The 19,177-nt window shown below is 45.5% G+C and overlaps 1 protein-coding gene across 1 annotated transcript in view; it reads right to left on the minus strand.

The window, feature by feature from the left end:
* Positions 1 to 19,177, minus strand: part of chchd6a (coiled-coil-helix-coiled-coil-helix domain containing 6a) — a 388,249-nt gene that overhangs the window by 338,546 nt on the left and 30,526 nt on the right. The window contains exon 4 of the mRNA XM_068052356.1: positions 7,215 to 7,344. Coding sequence (XP_067908457.1) covers positions 7,215 to 7,344 — 130 coding nt within the window. The remainder of the gene's footprint in view (positions 1 to 7,214; positions 7,345 to 19,177) is intronic.

Genomic DNA, 19,177 nt, shown 5'->3' on the forward strand with positions numbered 1-19,177 from the left:
GACAGCAACATATGTTCTGCCAGTCAGCCACAGAATGCCACAGTGTGTAAAACATCGCCTGCTTCTGCAATCCATGTAAACCCTCAACACCATTTTACCCTCTTTTTCCCAGGAACAGCCAGATATCAATCAGCAAGAGCTATGGAACCAGAAATTTAAAAAAATTACCAGGAGCCAAGATAAATAAATTGGATCGGACTAACCAACAAATATAATGAATTCTGCTTTGTCGTGCATCAGTATCTGTACAATGCACATTCCATGAGCGGAATTGCCAGATTTAACAGGAATTTGACGCGTCTGAATCTGTAGTTCATAAAGATCTAATGGGGTTCCATAGAGGTTAGTGGAAATTGCTTCAACAGGTTGAGATTTTTTTTTTTAAAAATAACTTTAGATTTTGAGTTTCTGTATTTATTTTTGGCACTCCTTGTTCCACTACTGTTCTGAAAATTCAGGGAAAAAATGAACCCTGCATAAATATATATCTTTTAAAGATAACTTTGTAGATAGATTAGGCTTGGTGTGGTGCCGAGGTACTAATAGCCCTATTTTTAATCTCTGTTTCGAGTTAGTTGAACTTAAGCTAAGCAATGGTTGCGATGAAATAACTGGCCCAAGGTTGTCTGTGAGGAAAATTAAGTGGGGCTGCAGCTCCTGCCGGCTATCCAGTGGGTGGCAATGTTGAAAAGTACACCTCTCAGGCTAAGAATAGGACTGAGGTCAGTTGCTGACCTTATCAAATCCCTTTATCATTTTAAACACGATCACCCCCACAACCTCCTAAACTTAAGGGAGCACAAACCGTGTTTATCCAACCTGTCCTCCCTGGCATAAATCTGGTGAATCTGTGCTGTATCCCCTCCAAAGCCAATATAGCCTTCAAGGTTCAGTGCCCAAAACTGAGCACACTAATCCAGATGGGACCTGACCAAATCTCATTCATTGGCCTTTTTGATTACTTTTGGCACCTGTGCACCAGCTTTTAGTGATTTGTGTACATCACCCAAATCCCTTTCCTCCTCCAGAGCTCCTAGTCTCTCCCCATTAAGAAATTATCTCTCCTCTTTGGCTCTAAACTAGATGATCTCACACTTCCCCACATTGGACTCCATTTGCCGATGTCCCTTTGCAACTTCTTCATCCCATCCACACAACTTACTGCGCCTAACTTAGAGTCATCTGCAAGCTTGAGTATACAACTCTCTATTCATTCAGAAAAGCCAAAGCCCCAGTAGATCCCTGGAGAACATGTCACATCCCACCAAATCAGCAAAGGAACGATTTACCTATACTGTCTATCTCCTACCTTCCAGCAATTACCAACCTGTGTCACAAGGTTACCTCCAAATTAGCACTTTCATTTCTGCTAACAATCGCTTGAACCGAACCATATCAAATGTTTTTTTGGAAGTCCACATCGACAACATTAATAGACACACCTTAAAAAACCATGTCAATGAGCTCTTCAAAAAATTCAAAGATTCGTCAGACATGACCAACCCTTCACAAACTGTGCTCACTGTCTTTAATCATCTTATACTTGGCCAAGTCACACTGTCCCTGATGGTATCTTCCCTAAAATTGATATTAAACTGACAGAGCCATAGTTACCTGGTTTCTCCCTCCCACCCTGCTTAAATTATAGTTTAATATTTGTAATCTTCCAATCCAAAGGCAAAATTCCTCAGACAAGAGCGCTTTGGAAAATTATGACTAATGCACCTGCAATTTATTCATCTATTTCGTTCAATATTCTGGGTGGAAGCCATCAACTCCTAGAGATTTGTCCATCTTAAGTACCATTATTTTACCAAATATCATTTTTTACTTGTATTAAATCCACCAAATACCCTCTTGACTTACTTTTAGGTCTCCTTGTACCGCTGGCATTTTGCTTATTTCCTTATTGTCAATTACAGTCTGTTACTTACGTTTTTCCACAGAAGGCAGCTGTGTGAAGTATGCAATAATCACACCAGATTTAGAGTTCAGTTTGCAGGGTTTCAGAAAAAATTTAACAGTAATTGGGAAGACCAACATCTTTGGACTGCACCACAAATTCAGTACCCTTGCCACTGATTCTACCCCTTGCCCAACCACTGTCTCAGACTGAACCAGACTATTCCCACATCCTCTCCAACAGAAAAACTGCCTACTACAACCTCAGAGGTCTGCCTCCAACCCTACCTCAGCCCATCTGCTACCAAAACACTCCAGCCCTGCCTTTGTCACCTTCAGATTCAACTATTTTGATGCTTTCTTGGCCTGGCTCCCAACTTCCAGCCTCCATATATTTCAGCTTATTCAACATTTTACTGTTTGTATCCTATCCCCACCAAGTTCCAATCACTCATAACCCCATTCCTTACTGATAAACAGTGGGTCCTGGTTTGTCGAGGTATCCAATTTAAAACTCTCATCTTCATTTTAAATCCCTTCATGGCTTTGCCTCTCCCATTATCTATAACCACCACCACCCCTCCGAGCTTTCCATTTTTCTTTACCCCATCACAGCGGTGACCGTGCTTTCAACTACCTGGGTCTCGGGCTCTGGAATGACCTCCCTAAAACCCTCCATTTCCCTCTCCTCCTTTAACGCCTTCCTTAAAACCCATCTCTTTGGAAAAGCTTTCCAATCCCTCAAAATCTCCCTGCTTTGCTCAGCACTTTTTTTTTTAAGCATTTCTCTATGAAGCATTTGCAATGCTTTTCTACATTAAAGGCAACACATAAATAAATAAATGATGATTGCAGTGGCAGTAGCATTGGCCAAGAAATTTTCATACTGTAATTCACTTGAACTGCAAAAATGTCCAGAAGTACAATTACAGATTTTGTACTTCCAAATCGGAGTTGTCTGAGTATTTTGAGCAGCGTAATACTAGGGGCTTTGTGTGTGTCGGTGGTAGCGAAGTGAATAATCTGAATCAAGGACATCAGAAGCAGCATACTGCACAATGTTAAAGTGCATTGGTTTGAGTGACATCACTGATTTGTTTAGTTCATGAAAGCAAGGGACTCTCATAGCACAGATTAATCCTCCTTGTTCTTACAGTTCCAGCACCTGATGTGTGAATCAATCGGTTTGGAATTACTGGAGCTTGCTATGTCTTCTGAGTACCGGGACAACAGAGGCAGAACACTGGAGATGGATATACACCAAGTACAAGCAGCTCACACAGATAGCTCGTGTGAATTAAACAGTTGATTAAACTCCATAGAATACAGTTATATTAGTTGGGCTTAAATGAACTGGACTGGACAGGGAAGCAGGGGACAAATAGTAGCAAATCAGGATGCTATCAACTCATGACATTAAAGAAGTGCCTCCAGTAATAGCAGAAAGATGTTTTCAGTAACTGGCATAATTCAGGGCAAGGAGAGCCCCTTCATCATATTACACTGAGCAGCTTTTCCCTTCAGGTCACATTCCACCAATTATTTGTTTTGTCTTTAGTCTTGCGTCGCAGCACAGCTTTACCAGAGCACAGATATACAAGGAATTTTCAAATGGTTCATCTGCTAACCCCATAAGAATTGCTTTTTTGAGTTAGCTGATTTCAACTGAGACATCATCAGCTAGACTCCCTGCTTTTGATTGCTATCCTGCTGCAGTTTTGAGTGTGGGGATGTCAGATGAAAACAAGACCTTACTCGGTTGTGCTGACTTCCATGGGTGAACAGCTTGCAAACACTAGAAAAAAGGGTTGAGAAATGGAAGGCTGGCAGCATCTGCAAAACATACTCAACTTCATACAAGCTGGGGGGGGAAGGGGGGGTGGAAATGGAAGGAAAAAATTAATTTAAGGCAGAAAAACCCCCAAGTCTGCAGTCAGCTGCACCTCTGTAGTGTAAAAACCTGACAGGCAGAACGTGGTCTCCACGTGTAGTTTTCAAAATAAAATCAGCTACAAATAACATAAAATAAGCAATATTAACAATTAAAATATAAAAATAATTGTATTCATTAACTGACCAAGGACAATCACACTTCCACCCAACCCTTCCCATGCAATGGCACCCCTCCCATAGATCTTGGAAAAACCCCATAGCAACGCGATCTGCTCTTAGGTTCCAGACATTCACTGCTGCTGCACTATGAAATGAGCAGTCTGGGGTGCTGAGTGCTGAAGCCAAAAAGCAAAATGACAAGTTCCAGATCTCACAGTCCATTTGTAGGCAACTGCCCCGATCGACATGCATGGGACGAGAACGTAGTTATAACTTATATGGCTGGGAGAAGGGGAACACATTACAAAGCTTTATTCTGGAGTATTCCTTTAGTTTTACCCAAATTAAATTGAGATTTTTTTTTTGCTTGAAGAATTGTATTTATATTTGTAATTCAAGTCCTGGTTATTAACACGACTAGGTACAACAGTCCAAACTGTGAACCAGGATTAATGCTCAACGAACAGTAACACACACAAAAGCAAATGGTCTCACTAAGAGGGAAAAGCTTCACTGACTGACAACGTACACCCGGTTCAAACTACTTTGAGGCTACAACCCAAAAATAAAGTCATAGGCTTTCCGTACATATAGCAGGGCTAGCTGTTGCTCAATCTTGTCAAACTTATTTGCTACCAATATATTTTAGGGAAAAAAGGACAAGGGCAGCAGACGCATGGGATCACCACCACCTGCAAGTTCCCCTCTAAGCCACACACCAACCTGACTTAGAACTATATCATTGTCCCTTCACTGTCGCTGGGTCAAAATCCTGGAACTCCCTTCCCAACAGCACTGTGCATGTACCTACACCACATGGACTCCAATGGTTCAAGGTGGCGGCTCACCACCACCTTCCCAAGGGCAATTAGGGATGGGCAATAAATGCAGGCCTTGCCAGCGACGCTCATATCCTATGAATGAATAAAAAAAAACACACAAGTGAAAACAGATGATCTGGTTATCACATTATTGCTTGTAGGAACTTGCTGTCTGCAAATTGGCTGTGTTTCCTACACTACAACACTTCTAAGAGTACTTCATTGCTCGTAAAGCGCTTTGGGACTTCCTGAAGTTGCAAAAGGTACTATATAAATGCAAGTCTTTTTTCTTTTCATTCACCACCTCAAATTACTCCCATCCCTGTTGCAGACCACCATCACTTCATCACATTACCAAGACTGCAAGAACAGTATCGAGACATATTCTGCTTGATGATTTTCACAGTTCAAACGGGTACATCATGTTATGAAAATTTCACACGCACAAACTCATTTCTGAAATTCCAATCAGAAGATTGACCTCGAGTCATAGAATCTTACATCACACAGGAAGGCTATTTAGCAGCAGAAAGAGTGCGACACCCAGAATGTACATTTAAAACAGAAACTTTAATATAGCTCAACACATTCTCCAACGTCTGAAAGTGTTTCACACGATGGATTACTTTCCTGGATTGCAGTGATTATTATGTAAGGAAACATAGCAGCCATCGGCAACACTACCTCCCACACACAGTGAGATGAATGACCAGTTACATCAACTTTTGATAGCATTAGTTGAGGAAGCGATGTAGATCAAAAGTACTGCCTGTTCTTTTATTTGTGCCAAGGGATCTTTTAGATCCATCTGAACGACTAGACCAAGCAAACAGGAACTCAATTTAACATCTCATCCAATCGATGGCATCTCAGAAAAAGCAGCACTCATTCAGTGTAGAATCTGTCTACATTAAGCAATTAAGTCCTGGTGTTTCACTCAAATCTACTCAAGAGATGAGAGTGCCACCAATTAACCCAAGGTGTCTCACGCATAAAGCTGAACTCTGACTGCTGGTACAGTCGTTATCAGTATTCCTTTGATGTGACTTCGAACCCTTCCTTATTAGATTTTCCTTCTTCTTTCATTTCATGCCATAATCCACTCCATTATGGAAAGGAGGAGTAACACTTCAAGGTCACTAGATGGATGAAAATATTAGCATGGCTCTTTATAAAGTGAAGAAAGTCCATCATGCAAGACACCACCAAAGTTGAAAAAAAGTAGAGAGAAGACAACGTGAATCAGGAACCAGTGATTGGCAGAGGGAAGATTAAACCAAGAATTGGATAACTATCCCAGGATACTGCAACATTCTTGTGGGACTCAATTTATATATTTATGGGAGGTGACTTACTATAATTTTTGTCCGTCCATCTGTCCCACATTGCGCTAATAGGACTAAATCTTCTGGGCTTTGAACATTTTTAGCAGTTGGGATCAAAATTTGGACCCCGTTCCCCTTCGCAGCAGCAGTGCGCCTCCCATTAACTTTACGGGAACCACCCACACCCCTCACCACGTGGCTGTAACAATAGGAATAACTGGGTGAAAATCTAATGATAAGCAACACTAACATAAAATGCAGCAACACTTATGAGTTAAACATGGACTATTTGTTGAAATTCAAAGCAGGCCATCCTTAACTGTGGCATGAATTATCAGTGAATACAAATAACCACAGTTCACAAGCCATCTAGAATTGAAAAATACACACCTCACACAGTTCTGACTTAACCTGAATGATTATTTTTTGAAGGGGGTAATTTTCTCCAGCATGAAAGCACTGACTCTTGCTGAGGTACAACTCCACAGGCACAGAAGTCCCCTTATGCCTCACTCAAGCTGCCACTCATGTATTAGCCCATGAGCATAGGCAGGATATTCAACTACAGAAAGCATCACTGCAATTCCAGCCTCTTTTTACATGACATCCATACACAAACTCTCCAGCCCAAGTCAATGAACATGAATCAAGGGCAATTATCAAACTAATTTATCCTCCACCTCACAAGGCTAGGTGGGGTAACGAAGCCAGTCGCAGTGCCCCATTCACTGTCCTTGACAGATTAAACTATCTCAGTGCAAGCTGGGAATCAAACTCAGTCCATCATATTCCTAACAACATTGCACAAGCCAGTCAGACTTTAGGCACTGTTGCACATCTGCCATCAACAACATATCAATTAACCATCAACAGAAGTATGCACAGTAGCACAGGATGACTCCGTTTCCAAATTTTGCAGCCAGTGATAAACCACCCAACAAACGTTTCCACGTTTCTTTGCTAAACAGTCATAGCTGACCGCCAACATACTACCTCAGGATCTGTTAAATTTAAGACTACTATTGAACTTTAATTGGAAAGACACTACGGATATTAATAGTGCTCTGTTATTTCCCTGAGCATGCCTGCCTGATTTTCCCCATCATTGACTTACTAGCTTCTTGATGTTTTGCTGCTCCTCGTTTGAAATTGCGGGCTGTTTGAAGTCAGCAATGGTTACCACTTGTTCTTGCTGAGCAAGCTTCGACAGCTCTTCTTTCGCTGCTGCCTTCTCTTTTTCATACCTGCACCAAGAGAAAGTGTGCAAAGTTAGGAATTATATTTTCCCTCTGGCTTTCTTTGCTCCAAACCCCTACTTCCACCCAGTTCCCAAGGCCAAAAATATCGTGCACCATCATGCATTCTCTTCGAACCAGGGCAACTAATCTATACCATGGACCAGCCAGCAAGAGGCATACAAGTTGGGTAAGCCAACAGTAGCAATCTTTATTTTCTTTTACACTTTGTTTCCATGTAGCTTTCAATCAGATGCTAACTTGGAATTGATTAAACAACGAGTCAACCAACGGCTCTCCCAATGATTCAGTCGATAAGTACATTGCACAGTATCCAACAGCCATATAGGCCTGAAGGATCCTGGGTTCAATACCCAGTCAGTCTGTGTTAAAACAGCAGACCCCAGCCACTGTAGCAACAGGAGCATATTCTCACTCCTGACTGCTATCCAGTCAATCCCCTCTCCACACAGTCAAATAACATGCTGATACTCAGAACATAAGCTCATACATAAAGGATGGCTATTTGGGAAAGATGCCATAGGTGGCCCGTGGCAATGAAACTGTAACCCAATGTACTGTCCGAGCGCGTGTTAAAGCGAATACGAGCACTGAATGTTAATTCAAGATCTCTGCACTCCACCAATTCAGGCCTCTTGCACATCCATGATTTTCATCATTCCACCGTTGGCACTCATGCCTTCAGCTGCCTCGGCCTAGGCTCTAGAACTCCCTCCATAAACCTCTCCGCCTCACTCTCCTCTTTTAAGATGCTCCTTAATACCTACCTTTCTGAACAAGCTTTTGGTCACCTGTCCCAATATCTCCTTATGTGGCTCAATGGCAAATTTTGCCTGATAACACTCCTGTGCAGTGCCTTGGGAAGTATTCCAACATTAAAGACATAGTATAAATGCAAGGTGTGTTGTTAATTAAAAAGGTGCTTCCAATATTATTAAGCAAGTCCTCTGTCCTATTATTTCCAGAGTGCATCTGCCTGATTTTCCTCAGTATCATGCCTTCAGGAGAAACTATAAAAAACAAAAATGCTTAATTATTGGAAGGAAATAAGACTGAGTGGTAGGTCATTGCTGAGATTCACCATATCAATATGCCTTTTTTTTTCGAGAACCAGCTGCTTCCGTGCAATAAAAATAAAAGCAAAATACTGTGGATATTGGAAATCTGAAAGCAAAACAGAAACTGGTGGAAATACTCAGCAGGTCAGGCAGCACCTGTGGCAGGAGAAACACAGGGTTAACGTTTCAGATTCTGATGAAAGATCATCGACCTGAAACGTGACCTCTGTTTCTCCCTCCACAGATATGGCACAGCCTACTGAAGGTTTCCAGCACTTTTGGTTTATTACTTCTAGGTCTGTAGCATTGTTTTAAATCAGAAATTTCATAATCTTTCCAGTATATCTGGGATAATCTGCAGTCATTGAACACAAGCTATTCAACCAGATAGTACCAGGATAAATACCAGTGCTTACAGCCTCTGAAACACACCTCCGGCATTTAGGGTGAATACATCGCTTGAGCTCTTATGTTACGAGGCTTATATAGCGTACTGGTGCCAATACAACGTAAGGGAAGAAGTCACACTTAAGCCGGTGCACTTTAATGTTGCAGTACACTGGATGTATAATATTATATTCTTTTCTTTCTTCTTCTTTTGGGCCTCCTTATCTCGAGAGACAATGGATACGCGCCTGGAGGTGGTCAGTGGTTTGTGAAGCAGCGCCTGGAGTGGCTATAAAGGCCAATTCTGGAGTGACAGGCTCTTCCACAGGTGCTGCAGAGAAATTTGTTTGTCGGGGCTGTTGCACAGTTGGCTCTCCCCTTGCGCCTCTGTCTTTTTTCCTGCCAACTACTAAGTCTCTTCGACTCGCCACAATTTAGCCCTGTCTTTATGGCTGCCCGCCAGCTCTGGCGAATGCTGGCAACTGACTCCCACGACTTGTGATCAATGTCACACGATTTCATGTCGCGTTTGCAGACGTCTTTATAGCGGAGACATGGACGGCCGGTGGGTCTGATACCAGTGGCGAGCTCGCTGTACAGTGTGTCCTTGGGGATCCTGCCATCTTCCATGCGGCTCACATGGCCAAGCCATCTCAAGCGCCGCTGACTCAGTAGTGTGTATAAGCTGGGGGTGTTGGCCGCTTCAAGGACTTCTGTGTTGGAGATATAGTCCTGCCACCTGATGCCAAGTATTCTCCGAAGGCAGCGAAGATGGAATGAATTGAGACGTCGCTCTTGGCTGGCATACGTTGTCCAGGCCTCGCTGCCGTAGAGCAAGGTACTGAGGACACAGGCCTGATACACTCGGACTTTTGTGTTCCGTGTCAGTGCGCCATTTTCCCACACTCTCTTGGCCAGTCTGGACATAGCAGTGGAAGCCTTACCCATGCGCTTGTTGATTTCTGCATCTAGAGACAGGTTACTGGTGATAGTTGAGCCTAGGTAGGTGAACTCTTGAACCACTTCCAGAGCGTGGTCGCCAATATTGATGGATGGAGCATTTCTGACATCCTGCCCCATGATGTTCGTTTTCTTGAGGCTGATGGTTAGGCCAAATTCATTGCAGGCAGACGCAAACCTGTCGATGAGACTCTGCAGGCATTCTTCAGTGTGAGATGTTAAAGCAGCATCGTCAGCAAAGAGGAGTTCTCTGATGAGGACTTTCCGTACTTTGGACTTCGCTCTTAGACGGGCAAGGTTGAACAACCTGCCCCCTGATCTTGTGTGGAGGAAAATTCCTTCTTCAGAGGATTTGAACGCATGTGAAAGCAGCAGGGAGAAGAAAATCCCAAAAAGTGTGGGTGCGAGAACACAGCCCTGTTTCACACCACTCAGGATAGGAAAGGGCTCTGATGAGGAGCCACCATGTTGAATTGTGCCTTTCATATTGTCATGGAATGAGGTGATGATACTTAGTAGCTTTGGTGGACATCCGATCTTTTCTAGTAGTCTGAAGAGACCACGTCTGCTGACGAGGTCAAAGGCTTTGGTGAGATCAATGAAAGCAATGTAGAGGGGCATTTGTTGTTCACGGCATTTCTCCTGTATCTGACGAAGGGAGAACAGCATGTCAATGGTCAATCGCTCTGCACGAAAGCCACACTGTGCCTCAGGGTAGACGCGCTCGGCCAGCTTCTGGAGCCTGTTCAGAGCGACTCGATATTATATCTTGTACCTCCAAATTGCTTTCTCCACTAATAACTGCCAGTACTCACATCGAGGATACTCATCATTCTCCCATTGAATCCAGATGATGTGGTGGAGGCTTTGCCCAATGGAATTTCTCCAGCGCTCTTATGCGTTGCTGCTACAGAGTCCAGGTCTCACTGCAGTACAGCAGTGTGGTGACAACAACCGCTCTGTACACTAGGACTTTTGTTGACTTATGGGGGGTCTTTGTTGTCAAACACTCTCTGCCATACTTTGTAGAAAGCGGAGCCGGCACAGCTGATCCGGTATTGGATCTCCTCGTCAATGGTGGTCTTTTGAGAGAGGTGGCTACCAAGGTACGGGAAGTGCTCAACATATTCCAAAATCTCTCCTGCAACATATATGGGAGGTGGAATATTTGGCTGAGCAGGTGTGGGTTGATATATGAGTTTTGTTTTGGCAAGATTCAAGAACAGCCTGAGTCTCTTGTATGCAGAATTGAAGACATTGAGAGTGGCTTGTATATCTAGTGCAGAGTGAGCAACAACACTGCAGTCATCCAGAAACTGTAGATCATGTATGTCTTTGGTGATCAGTTTAGTTTGGGCATGGAGGCGACGGAGGTTAAAGAGTTTTCCATCTAGGCTGTATTTAATACTCACACCAGAGGGTAGCTGATATTTTACGGGATGAATAGCCACTGTATGAGGGTTATCACACAGCCTTGCTTTACCCCAGTCTGGATTTTTAAGGCATCTGTTTCAGATCACCCACTCAAGACAGTTGCAGTCATACCATCACGGAGCAATTGCAGGCTTGTGAAGAAGTTTCTTGGACATCCAAATCTTTGGAGCACAATTCACAGAGATTCATGATTTACTGAGTCAAATGCTTTGGTCAGGTCGATGAATGCAAAGAAGAGTTCCTGGTGTTGTTTTCGACATTTTTCCTGGATTTATCGGGCAACAAAGGCCATGTCAGAGGTTAAGCAAACACCAGTGTCCTTCGTGAAGCCAGCTCCAGAAGCATTCAGACAAAACTCCTGCAAAACCAACTTCGATGGACTGGACACTGTGTCCAGATGACTGAAAACCGTCTCCCCCACCAGGGCCTGTTTTCTCAACTCTCAAACGGTCAGTGTTCCAGGGGAAGACAAAGAAAATGCTTCAAAGACACTCAAACTCTGTTTGAAGCACGGCAGCATTGACATTGATGACTGAGAGGAGCTTGTTACCAATCATTCAAAATGGCCACAACTTGTCCATCAAGCTGCATCAGACTTTGAGTCCAAACGCCTTAATGATGCGGTAGAGCGGCGGCAGAGAAGGAAAGAAAAGGAAGCAAATCCTGCACTCCAGATCCCACTACCTCGTAGGACATCCTGCCCCATTTGCCCAAAGATCTGCAGGTCGAGAATCGGCCTGTTTGGTCACCTGAAGAGCCACGGCAGAAACTCGTGGGCTGGGATTTTACCCGAAGCAAATGGGAGCCGTCCACTGGCTGAAAAGTCGGTGGTGAACCCGCTTCCACCTGGCCCGGGGTTCCGGGGTTTTGCGGGTCTCAGTCCTGTAATTGCTCTGAAGCGGGACTTCCACCCGCTTGAGGCAGCATGTCCCGCTTAATAAAGCTGCTGGCCAATCAACAAGCTGGCAGCTCTCAGTCCCAGCAGCGCCACCAGGAGCGGTGGCCACTACTGGGACTGCAGCCCAGCCACCTGAAGATGTCGGGGAGCCCGTAACGCAGGTAAAATTTTGTTGCCTTGCCAGGGTGATCAGTCGGGCCCCGGTGGTCGAAAGGGGGGGGGGGGGAGGAACAGGGGACGTGTTGAGGGTGATTGGGATATCGGCGGCGGCCCTCTGTCGGGCACAGGGTGCCGATCATGAGGACTCCCTCCCCTAGACCACCAGAGAGCCAGCTGATTGTCAGGTGGCTTCTCTCGGGTCTAGGACGCCCGCTTCCCACGCGTAAATTCGGCGTGGAGGCGGGAAAAGGCCCTTAAGTGGTCACTTAAGGGTCTTGATTGGACTGGGGCGGGCAGGCCATTTCTGGCCGCCGCCACCCTATGTAACGTGGCGGTGGAAGTGGGAGCAGGTCAGGAAGAGCCCCCAGGGCCTCCCGCTCCATTTTACACCAACTCCCCCCCAACCCCTATCCTGCTCCTTGGGGGGGGGGGGGGGGCAGTGACCTTGAGTAGATGTCATCCTCGAATCTAGGGATAGCTGACAATCCACCATTTTGTTGTGTGGCACAACCATCGTGCTAAATGGGATAGATTTCAAACAGATCGAGCAACTCAAAACTGGGCATCCATGAGGTGCTGTGGGCCATCAGCAGCAGCAGAATTGTTTTCTGCCACAATCTGTAATCTCATGGCCAGTCATATCCCCCACTCTACCATTACCATCAAGCCAGGGGATCAACCCAGGTTCAATGAAGAGTGCAGGAGGAAATGCAAGGAGCAGCACCAGGCAGACCTCAAAATGAGGGGTCAGGCTGGTGAAGCTACAACACAGGAGTACTTGCATGCCAAACAGTGGAAGCAGCATGCAATAGACAGGGCTAAGCGATCCCATAACTGACAGATCAGATCGAAGCTCTGCAGTCCTGCCACATCCAGTCGTGAATGGCGGTGAACAATTAAATAACTGACAGGAGGAGGAGGCTTCACAAATATCCACATCCTCAACGATGGGGGAGCCCGGTACATCAGTGCAAAAAACAAGGCTGAAGCACTTGCATCCATCTTCAGCTAGAAGTGCCGAGTGGATGATCCATCTCCCTCCTCCTGAGGTCCCCAGCATTTGCCAGTCTTCAGCCAATCTGATTTACTCCATGTGATATCAAGAAACTGCTGAAGGCAATGGAGACTGCAAAGGCTATGGGCCCTGACAACATTCCGGCAATAGTACTGAAGACTTGTGCTCCAGAACTAGCCATGCCCCTAGCCAAGCTATTCCAGTATGGCGACAACACTGGCATCTACCCGGTAATGCGGACAATTGCCTAGGTATGCCCTGTCCACAAAAAGCAGTACAAATCCAACCCAGCCAATTACCACCCTATCAGTCTACTCTCGATCATCAAAGTGATGGAAGATGTCATTAACAGCGCCATCAAGCAGGACTTGCTCAGCAATAACCTGTTCACTGACGCTCAGTTTGGGTTCCACCAGGGCCACACAGTTCCTGACCTCATTGCAGCCTTGGTTCAAACATGGACAAAAGAGCTGAATGCAAGAGGTGAGGTGAGAGTGACTGCTCTTAACATCAAGGCAGCATTTGACTGAGTATGGCATCAAGGAGCCCTAGCAAATTGGAGTCAATGAAAACCAGGAGGAAAACTCTCCAATGGTTGGAGTCATACCCAGCACAAAGGAAGATGGTTGTGGTTGTTGGAGGTCAATCATCTCAGCTCAAAGAACAAAGAAAACTACAGCACAGGAACAGGCCCTTCGGCCCTCCAAGCCTGCGCCGATCCAGATCCTCTATCTAAACCTGTCGCCTATTTTCTAACGGTCTGTATCTCTTTGTTTCCTGCCCATTCATGTATCTGTCTAGATACATCTTAAAAGACGCTATCGTGCCCGCGTCTACCACCCCCGCTGGCAACGCGTTCCAGGCACCCACCACCCTCTGCGTAAAGAACCTTCCACGCATATCCCCCCTAAACTTTTCCCCTCTCACTTTGAACTCATGTCCCCTAGTAATTGAATCTCCCACTCTGGGAAAAAGCTTCTTGCTATCCACCCTGTCTATACCTCTCATGATTTTGTACACCTCAATCAGGTCCCCCCTCAACCTCCGTCTTTCTAATGAAAATAATCCTAATCTACTCAACCTCTCTTCATAGCTAGCGCCCTCCATACCAGGCAACATCCTGGTGAACCTCCTCTGCACCCTCTCCAAAGCATCTACATCCTTTTGGTAATGTGGCGACCAGAAATGCACGCAGTATTCCAAATGTGGCCAAACCAAAGTCTTATACAACTGTAACATGACCTGCCAACTCTTGTACTCAATACCCCGTACGATGCCGTATGCCTTCTTGACCACTCTATTGACCTGCGTTGCCACCTTCAGGGAACAATGGACCTGAACACCCAAATCTCTCTGTACATCAATTTTCCCCAGGACTTTTCCATTTACTGTATAGTTCACTCTTGAATTGGATCTTCCAAAATGCATCACCTCGCATTTGCCCGGATTGAACTCCATCTGCCATTTCTCTGCCCAACTCTCCAATCCATCTATATTCTGCTGTATTCTCTGACAGTCCTCTTCACTATCTGCTACTCCACCAATCTTAGTGTCGTCTGCAAACTTGCTAATCAGACCACCTATACTTTCCTCCAAATCATTTATGTACATCACAAACAACAGTGGTCCCAGCACGGATCCCTGTGGAACACTACTGGTCACACGTCTCCATTTTGAGAAACTCCCTTCCACTGCTACTCTCTGTCTCCTGTTGCCCAGCCAGTTCTTTATCCATCTAGCTAGTACACCCTGGACCCCATGCGACTTCACTTTCTCCATCAACCTACCATGTGAAATCTTATCAAATGCCTTACTGAAGTCCATGTATATGACATCTACAGCCCTTCCCTCATCAATCAACTTTGTCACTTCCTCAAAGAATTCTATTAAGTTGGTAAGACATGACCTTCCCTGCACAAAACCATGTTGCCGATCACTGATAAGCCCATTTTCTTCCAAATGGGAATAGATCCTATCCCTCAGTATCTTCTCCAGCAGCTTCCCTACCACTGACGTCAGGCTCACTGGTCTATAATTACCTGGATTATCCCTGCTACCCTTCTTAAACAAGGGGACAACATTAGCAATTCTCCAGTCCTCTGGGACCTCACCCGTGTTTAAGGATGCTGCAAAGATATCTGTTAAGGCCCCAGCTATTTCCTCTCTCGCTTCCCTCAGTAACCTGGGATAGATCCTATCCGGACCTGGGGACTTGTCCACCTTAATGCCTTTTAGAATACCCAACACTTCCTCCCTCCTTATGCCGACTTGACCTAGAGTAATCAAACATCTGTCCCTAACCTCAACATCCGTCATGTCCCTCTCCTCGGTGAATACCGATGCAAAGTACTCATTTAGAATCTCACCCATTTTCTCTGACTCCACGCATAATTTTCCTCCTTTGTCCTTGAGTGGGCCAATCCTTTCTCTAGTTACCCTCTTGCTCCTTATATATGAATAAAAGGCTTTGGGATTTTCCTTAACCCTGTTTGCTAAAGATATTTCATGACCCCTTTTAGCCCTCTTAATTCCTCGTTTCAGATTGGTCCTACATTCCCGATATTCTTCCAAAGCTTCGTCTTTCTTCAGCCGCCTAGACCTTATGTATGCTTCCTTTTTCCTCTTAGCTGGTTTCACAATTTCACCTGTCATCCATGGTTCCCTAATCTTGCCATTTCTATCCCTCATTTTCACAGGAACATGTCTCTCCTGCACGCTAATCAACCTCTCTTTAAAAGCCTCCCACATATCAAATGTGGATTTATCTTCAAACAGCTGCTCCCAATCTAAATTCCCCAGCTCCTGCCGAATTTTGGTATAGTTGGCCGTCCCCCAATTTAGCACTCTTCCTTTCGGACCACTCTCGGCTTTGTCCATGAGTATTCTAAAACTTACGGAATTGTGATCACTATTCCCAAAGTAGTCCCCTACTGAAACTTCAACCATCTAGCCGGGCTCATTCCCCAACACCAGGTCCAGTATGGCCCCTTCCCGAGTTGGACTATTTACATACTGCTCTAGAAAACCCTCCTGGATGCTCCTTACAAATTCTCCTCCATCTAGACCTCTAACACTAAGTGAATCCCAGTCAAGATTGGGAAAATTTAAATCTCCCATCACCACCACCCCGTTGCTCCTACATCTTTCCATAATCTGTTTACATATTTGTACCTCTATCTCACGCTCGCTGTTGGGAGGCCTGTAGTACAGCCCCAACATTGTTACCGCACCCTTCCTATTTCTGAGTTCTGCCCATATTGCCTCACAGCTCGAGTCCTCCATAGTGCCCTCCTTCAGCACAGCTGTGATATCCTCTTTGACCAGTAATGCAACTCCTCCACCCCTTTTACCTCCCTCTCTATCCCGCCTGAAGCATCGATATCCTGGGATATTTAGTTGCCAATCGTGCCCTTCCCTCAACCAAGTCTCAGTAATAGCAATAACATCATTCTCCCAGGTACGAATCCAAGCCCTAAGTTCATCTGCCTTACCTACTACACTTCTTGCATTAAAACAAATGCACCTCAGACCACCAGTCCCTTTGCGTTCATCATCTGCTCCCTGCCTACTCTTCCCCTTAATCACGCTGACTTCATTATCTAGTTCTTTACAGGCTTCAGTTACTACCTCCTTACTGTCCACTGACCTCCTCATTTGGTTCCCATCCCCCTGCCACATTAGTTTAAACCCTCCCCAACAGCGTTAGCAAAAGCACCCCCAAGGACATTGGTTCCAGTCCGGCCCAGGTGTAGACCGTCCAATTTTTAATAGTCCCACCTCCCCCAGAACTGGTCCCAATGTCCCAAAAATCTGAACCCCTCCCTCCTGCACCATCTCTCAAGCCACGCATTCATCCTGACTATTCTTTCATTTCTACTCTGACTAGCATGTGGCACTGGTAGCAATCCTGAGATTACTACTTGCAGAAAATACGGAAGTATGGGATTGAAGGTGATTTAGTGCTTTGGATCAGAAATTGGCTAGCTGAAAGAAGACAGAGGGTGGTGGCTGGTGGCAAATGTTCATCCTGGAGTTTAGTTACTAGTGGTGTACCGCAAGGATCTGTTTTGGGGCCACTGCTGTTTGTCATTGGTATAAATGACCTGGATGAGGGTGTAGAAGGGTGGGTTAGTAAATTTGCGGATGACACGAAGGTCGGTGGAGTTGTGGATAGTGCCGAAGGATGTTGTAGGTTACAGAGGGACATCGATGGGCTGCAGAGCTGGGCTGAGAGATGGCAAATGGAGTTTAATGCGGAAAAGTGTGAGGTGATTCACTTTGGAAGGAGTAACAGGAATGCAGAGTACTGGGCTAATGGGAAGATTCTTGGTAGTGTAGATGAGCAGAGAGATCTTGGTGTCCAGGTACATAAATCCCTGAAAGTTGCCACCCAGGTTAATAGGGCTGTTAAGGCGGCATATGGTGTGTTAGCTTTTATTAGTAGGGGGATCGAGTTTCGGAGCCACGAGGTCATGCTGCAGCTGTACAAAACTCTGGTGCGGCCGCACCTGGAGTATTGCGTGCAGTTCTGGTCACCGCATTATAGGAAGGATGTGGAAGCTTTGGAAAGGGTGCAGAGGAGATTTACTAGGATGTTGCCTGGTATGGAGAGAAGGTCTTACGAGGAAAGGCTGAGGGACTTGAGGTTGTTTTCGTTAGAGAGAAGGAGGAGGAGAGGTGACTTAATAGAGACATACAAGATAATCAGAGGGTTAGATAGGGTGGATAGTGAGAGTCTTTTTCCTCGGATGGTGATGGCAAACACGAGGGGACATAGCTTTAAGTTGAGGGGTGATAGATATAGGACAGATGTCAGAGGTAGTTTCTTTACTCAGAGAGTAGTAGGGGCGTGGAACGCCCTGCCTGCAACAGTAGTGGACTCTCCAACTTTAAGGGCATTTAAGTGGTCATTGGATAGACATATGGATGAAAATGGAATAGTGTAGGTCAGATGGTTTCACAGGTCGGCGCAACATCGAGGGCCGAAGGGCCTGTACTGCGCTGTAATGTTCTATGTACCTCTGAGGTCCTACTTTTTAACTTGGCTCCTAACTCACTAAATTCTGCTTGTCGGACCTCATCCCGTTTTTTACCTATATCATTGGTGCCTATGTGCACAACGACAACTGGCTGTTCACCCTCCCCCTTCAGAATGTTCTGCAGCCGATCGGAGACATCCCTGACCCGTGCACCTGGGAGGCAACATACCATTCGGGAGTCTCGTTTTCGACCACAGAACCGCCTATCCACTCCCCTTCCAATCGAATCCCCTACGACTATAGCCCTTCCACTCTTTTTCCCGCCCTTCTGAACAGCAGAGCCAGCCACGGTGCCATGAACCTGGCTACTGCTGCCTTCCCCTGGTGAGCCATTTCCCTCAACAGTATCCAAAACGGTATACCTGTTTTGGAGGGAGATGACCGCAGGGGACACCTGCGCTGCCTTCCTGCTCTTTCTCTGCCTTTTGGTCACCCATTTCCTTTCTCCCTCAGCAATCCTAATCTGCGGTGTGACCAATTCGCTAAACGTGCTATCCACGACCTCCTCAGCATCGCAAATGCTCCAAAGTGAGTCCATCCACAGCTCCAGAGCCGTCATGCGGTCTAACAAGAGCTGCAGCTGGACACACTTCCAGCACGTGAAGGAGTCAGGGACATAAGCGTGTCCCTGAGCTCCCACATTGAGCAAGAGGAGCATAACACGGGTCTGAGATCTCCTGCCATTTTTAATCTTCAGCTTAACTTAGTCTTAACTTAGATAAATGAAAAAGGAACGAAAAGTTTTTACCAATCACACGAAAAAAAAAGAAATAGAAAAAGCCTTACCTTATCTACACACCACCGAGTCCTTTTTATTTGGTTAGAGGAGGAGGGCGGGTGGGAGACACTACAAGTGTAGTGTCTCGGGTTC

The sequence above is a fragment of the Heterodontus francisci genome, chromosome 19 (genome assembly GCF_036365525.1).
Source record: "Heterodontus francisci isolate sHetFra1 chromosome 19, sHetFra1.hap1, whole genome shotgun sequence".
Taxonomy (NCBI): Eukaryota; Metazoa; Chordata; class Chondrichthyes; order Heterodontiformes; family Heterodontidae; genus Heterodontus; species Heterodontus francisci.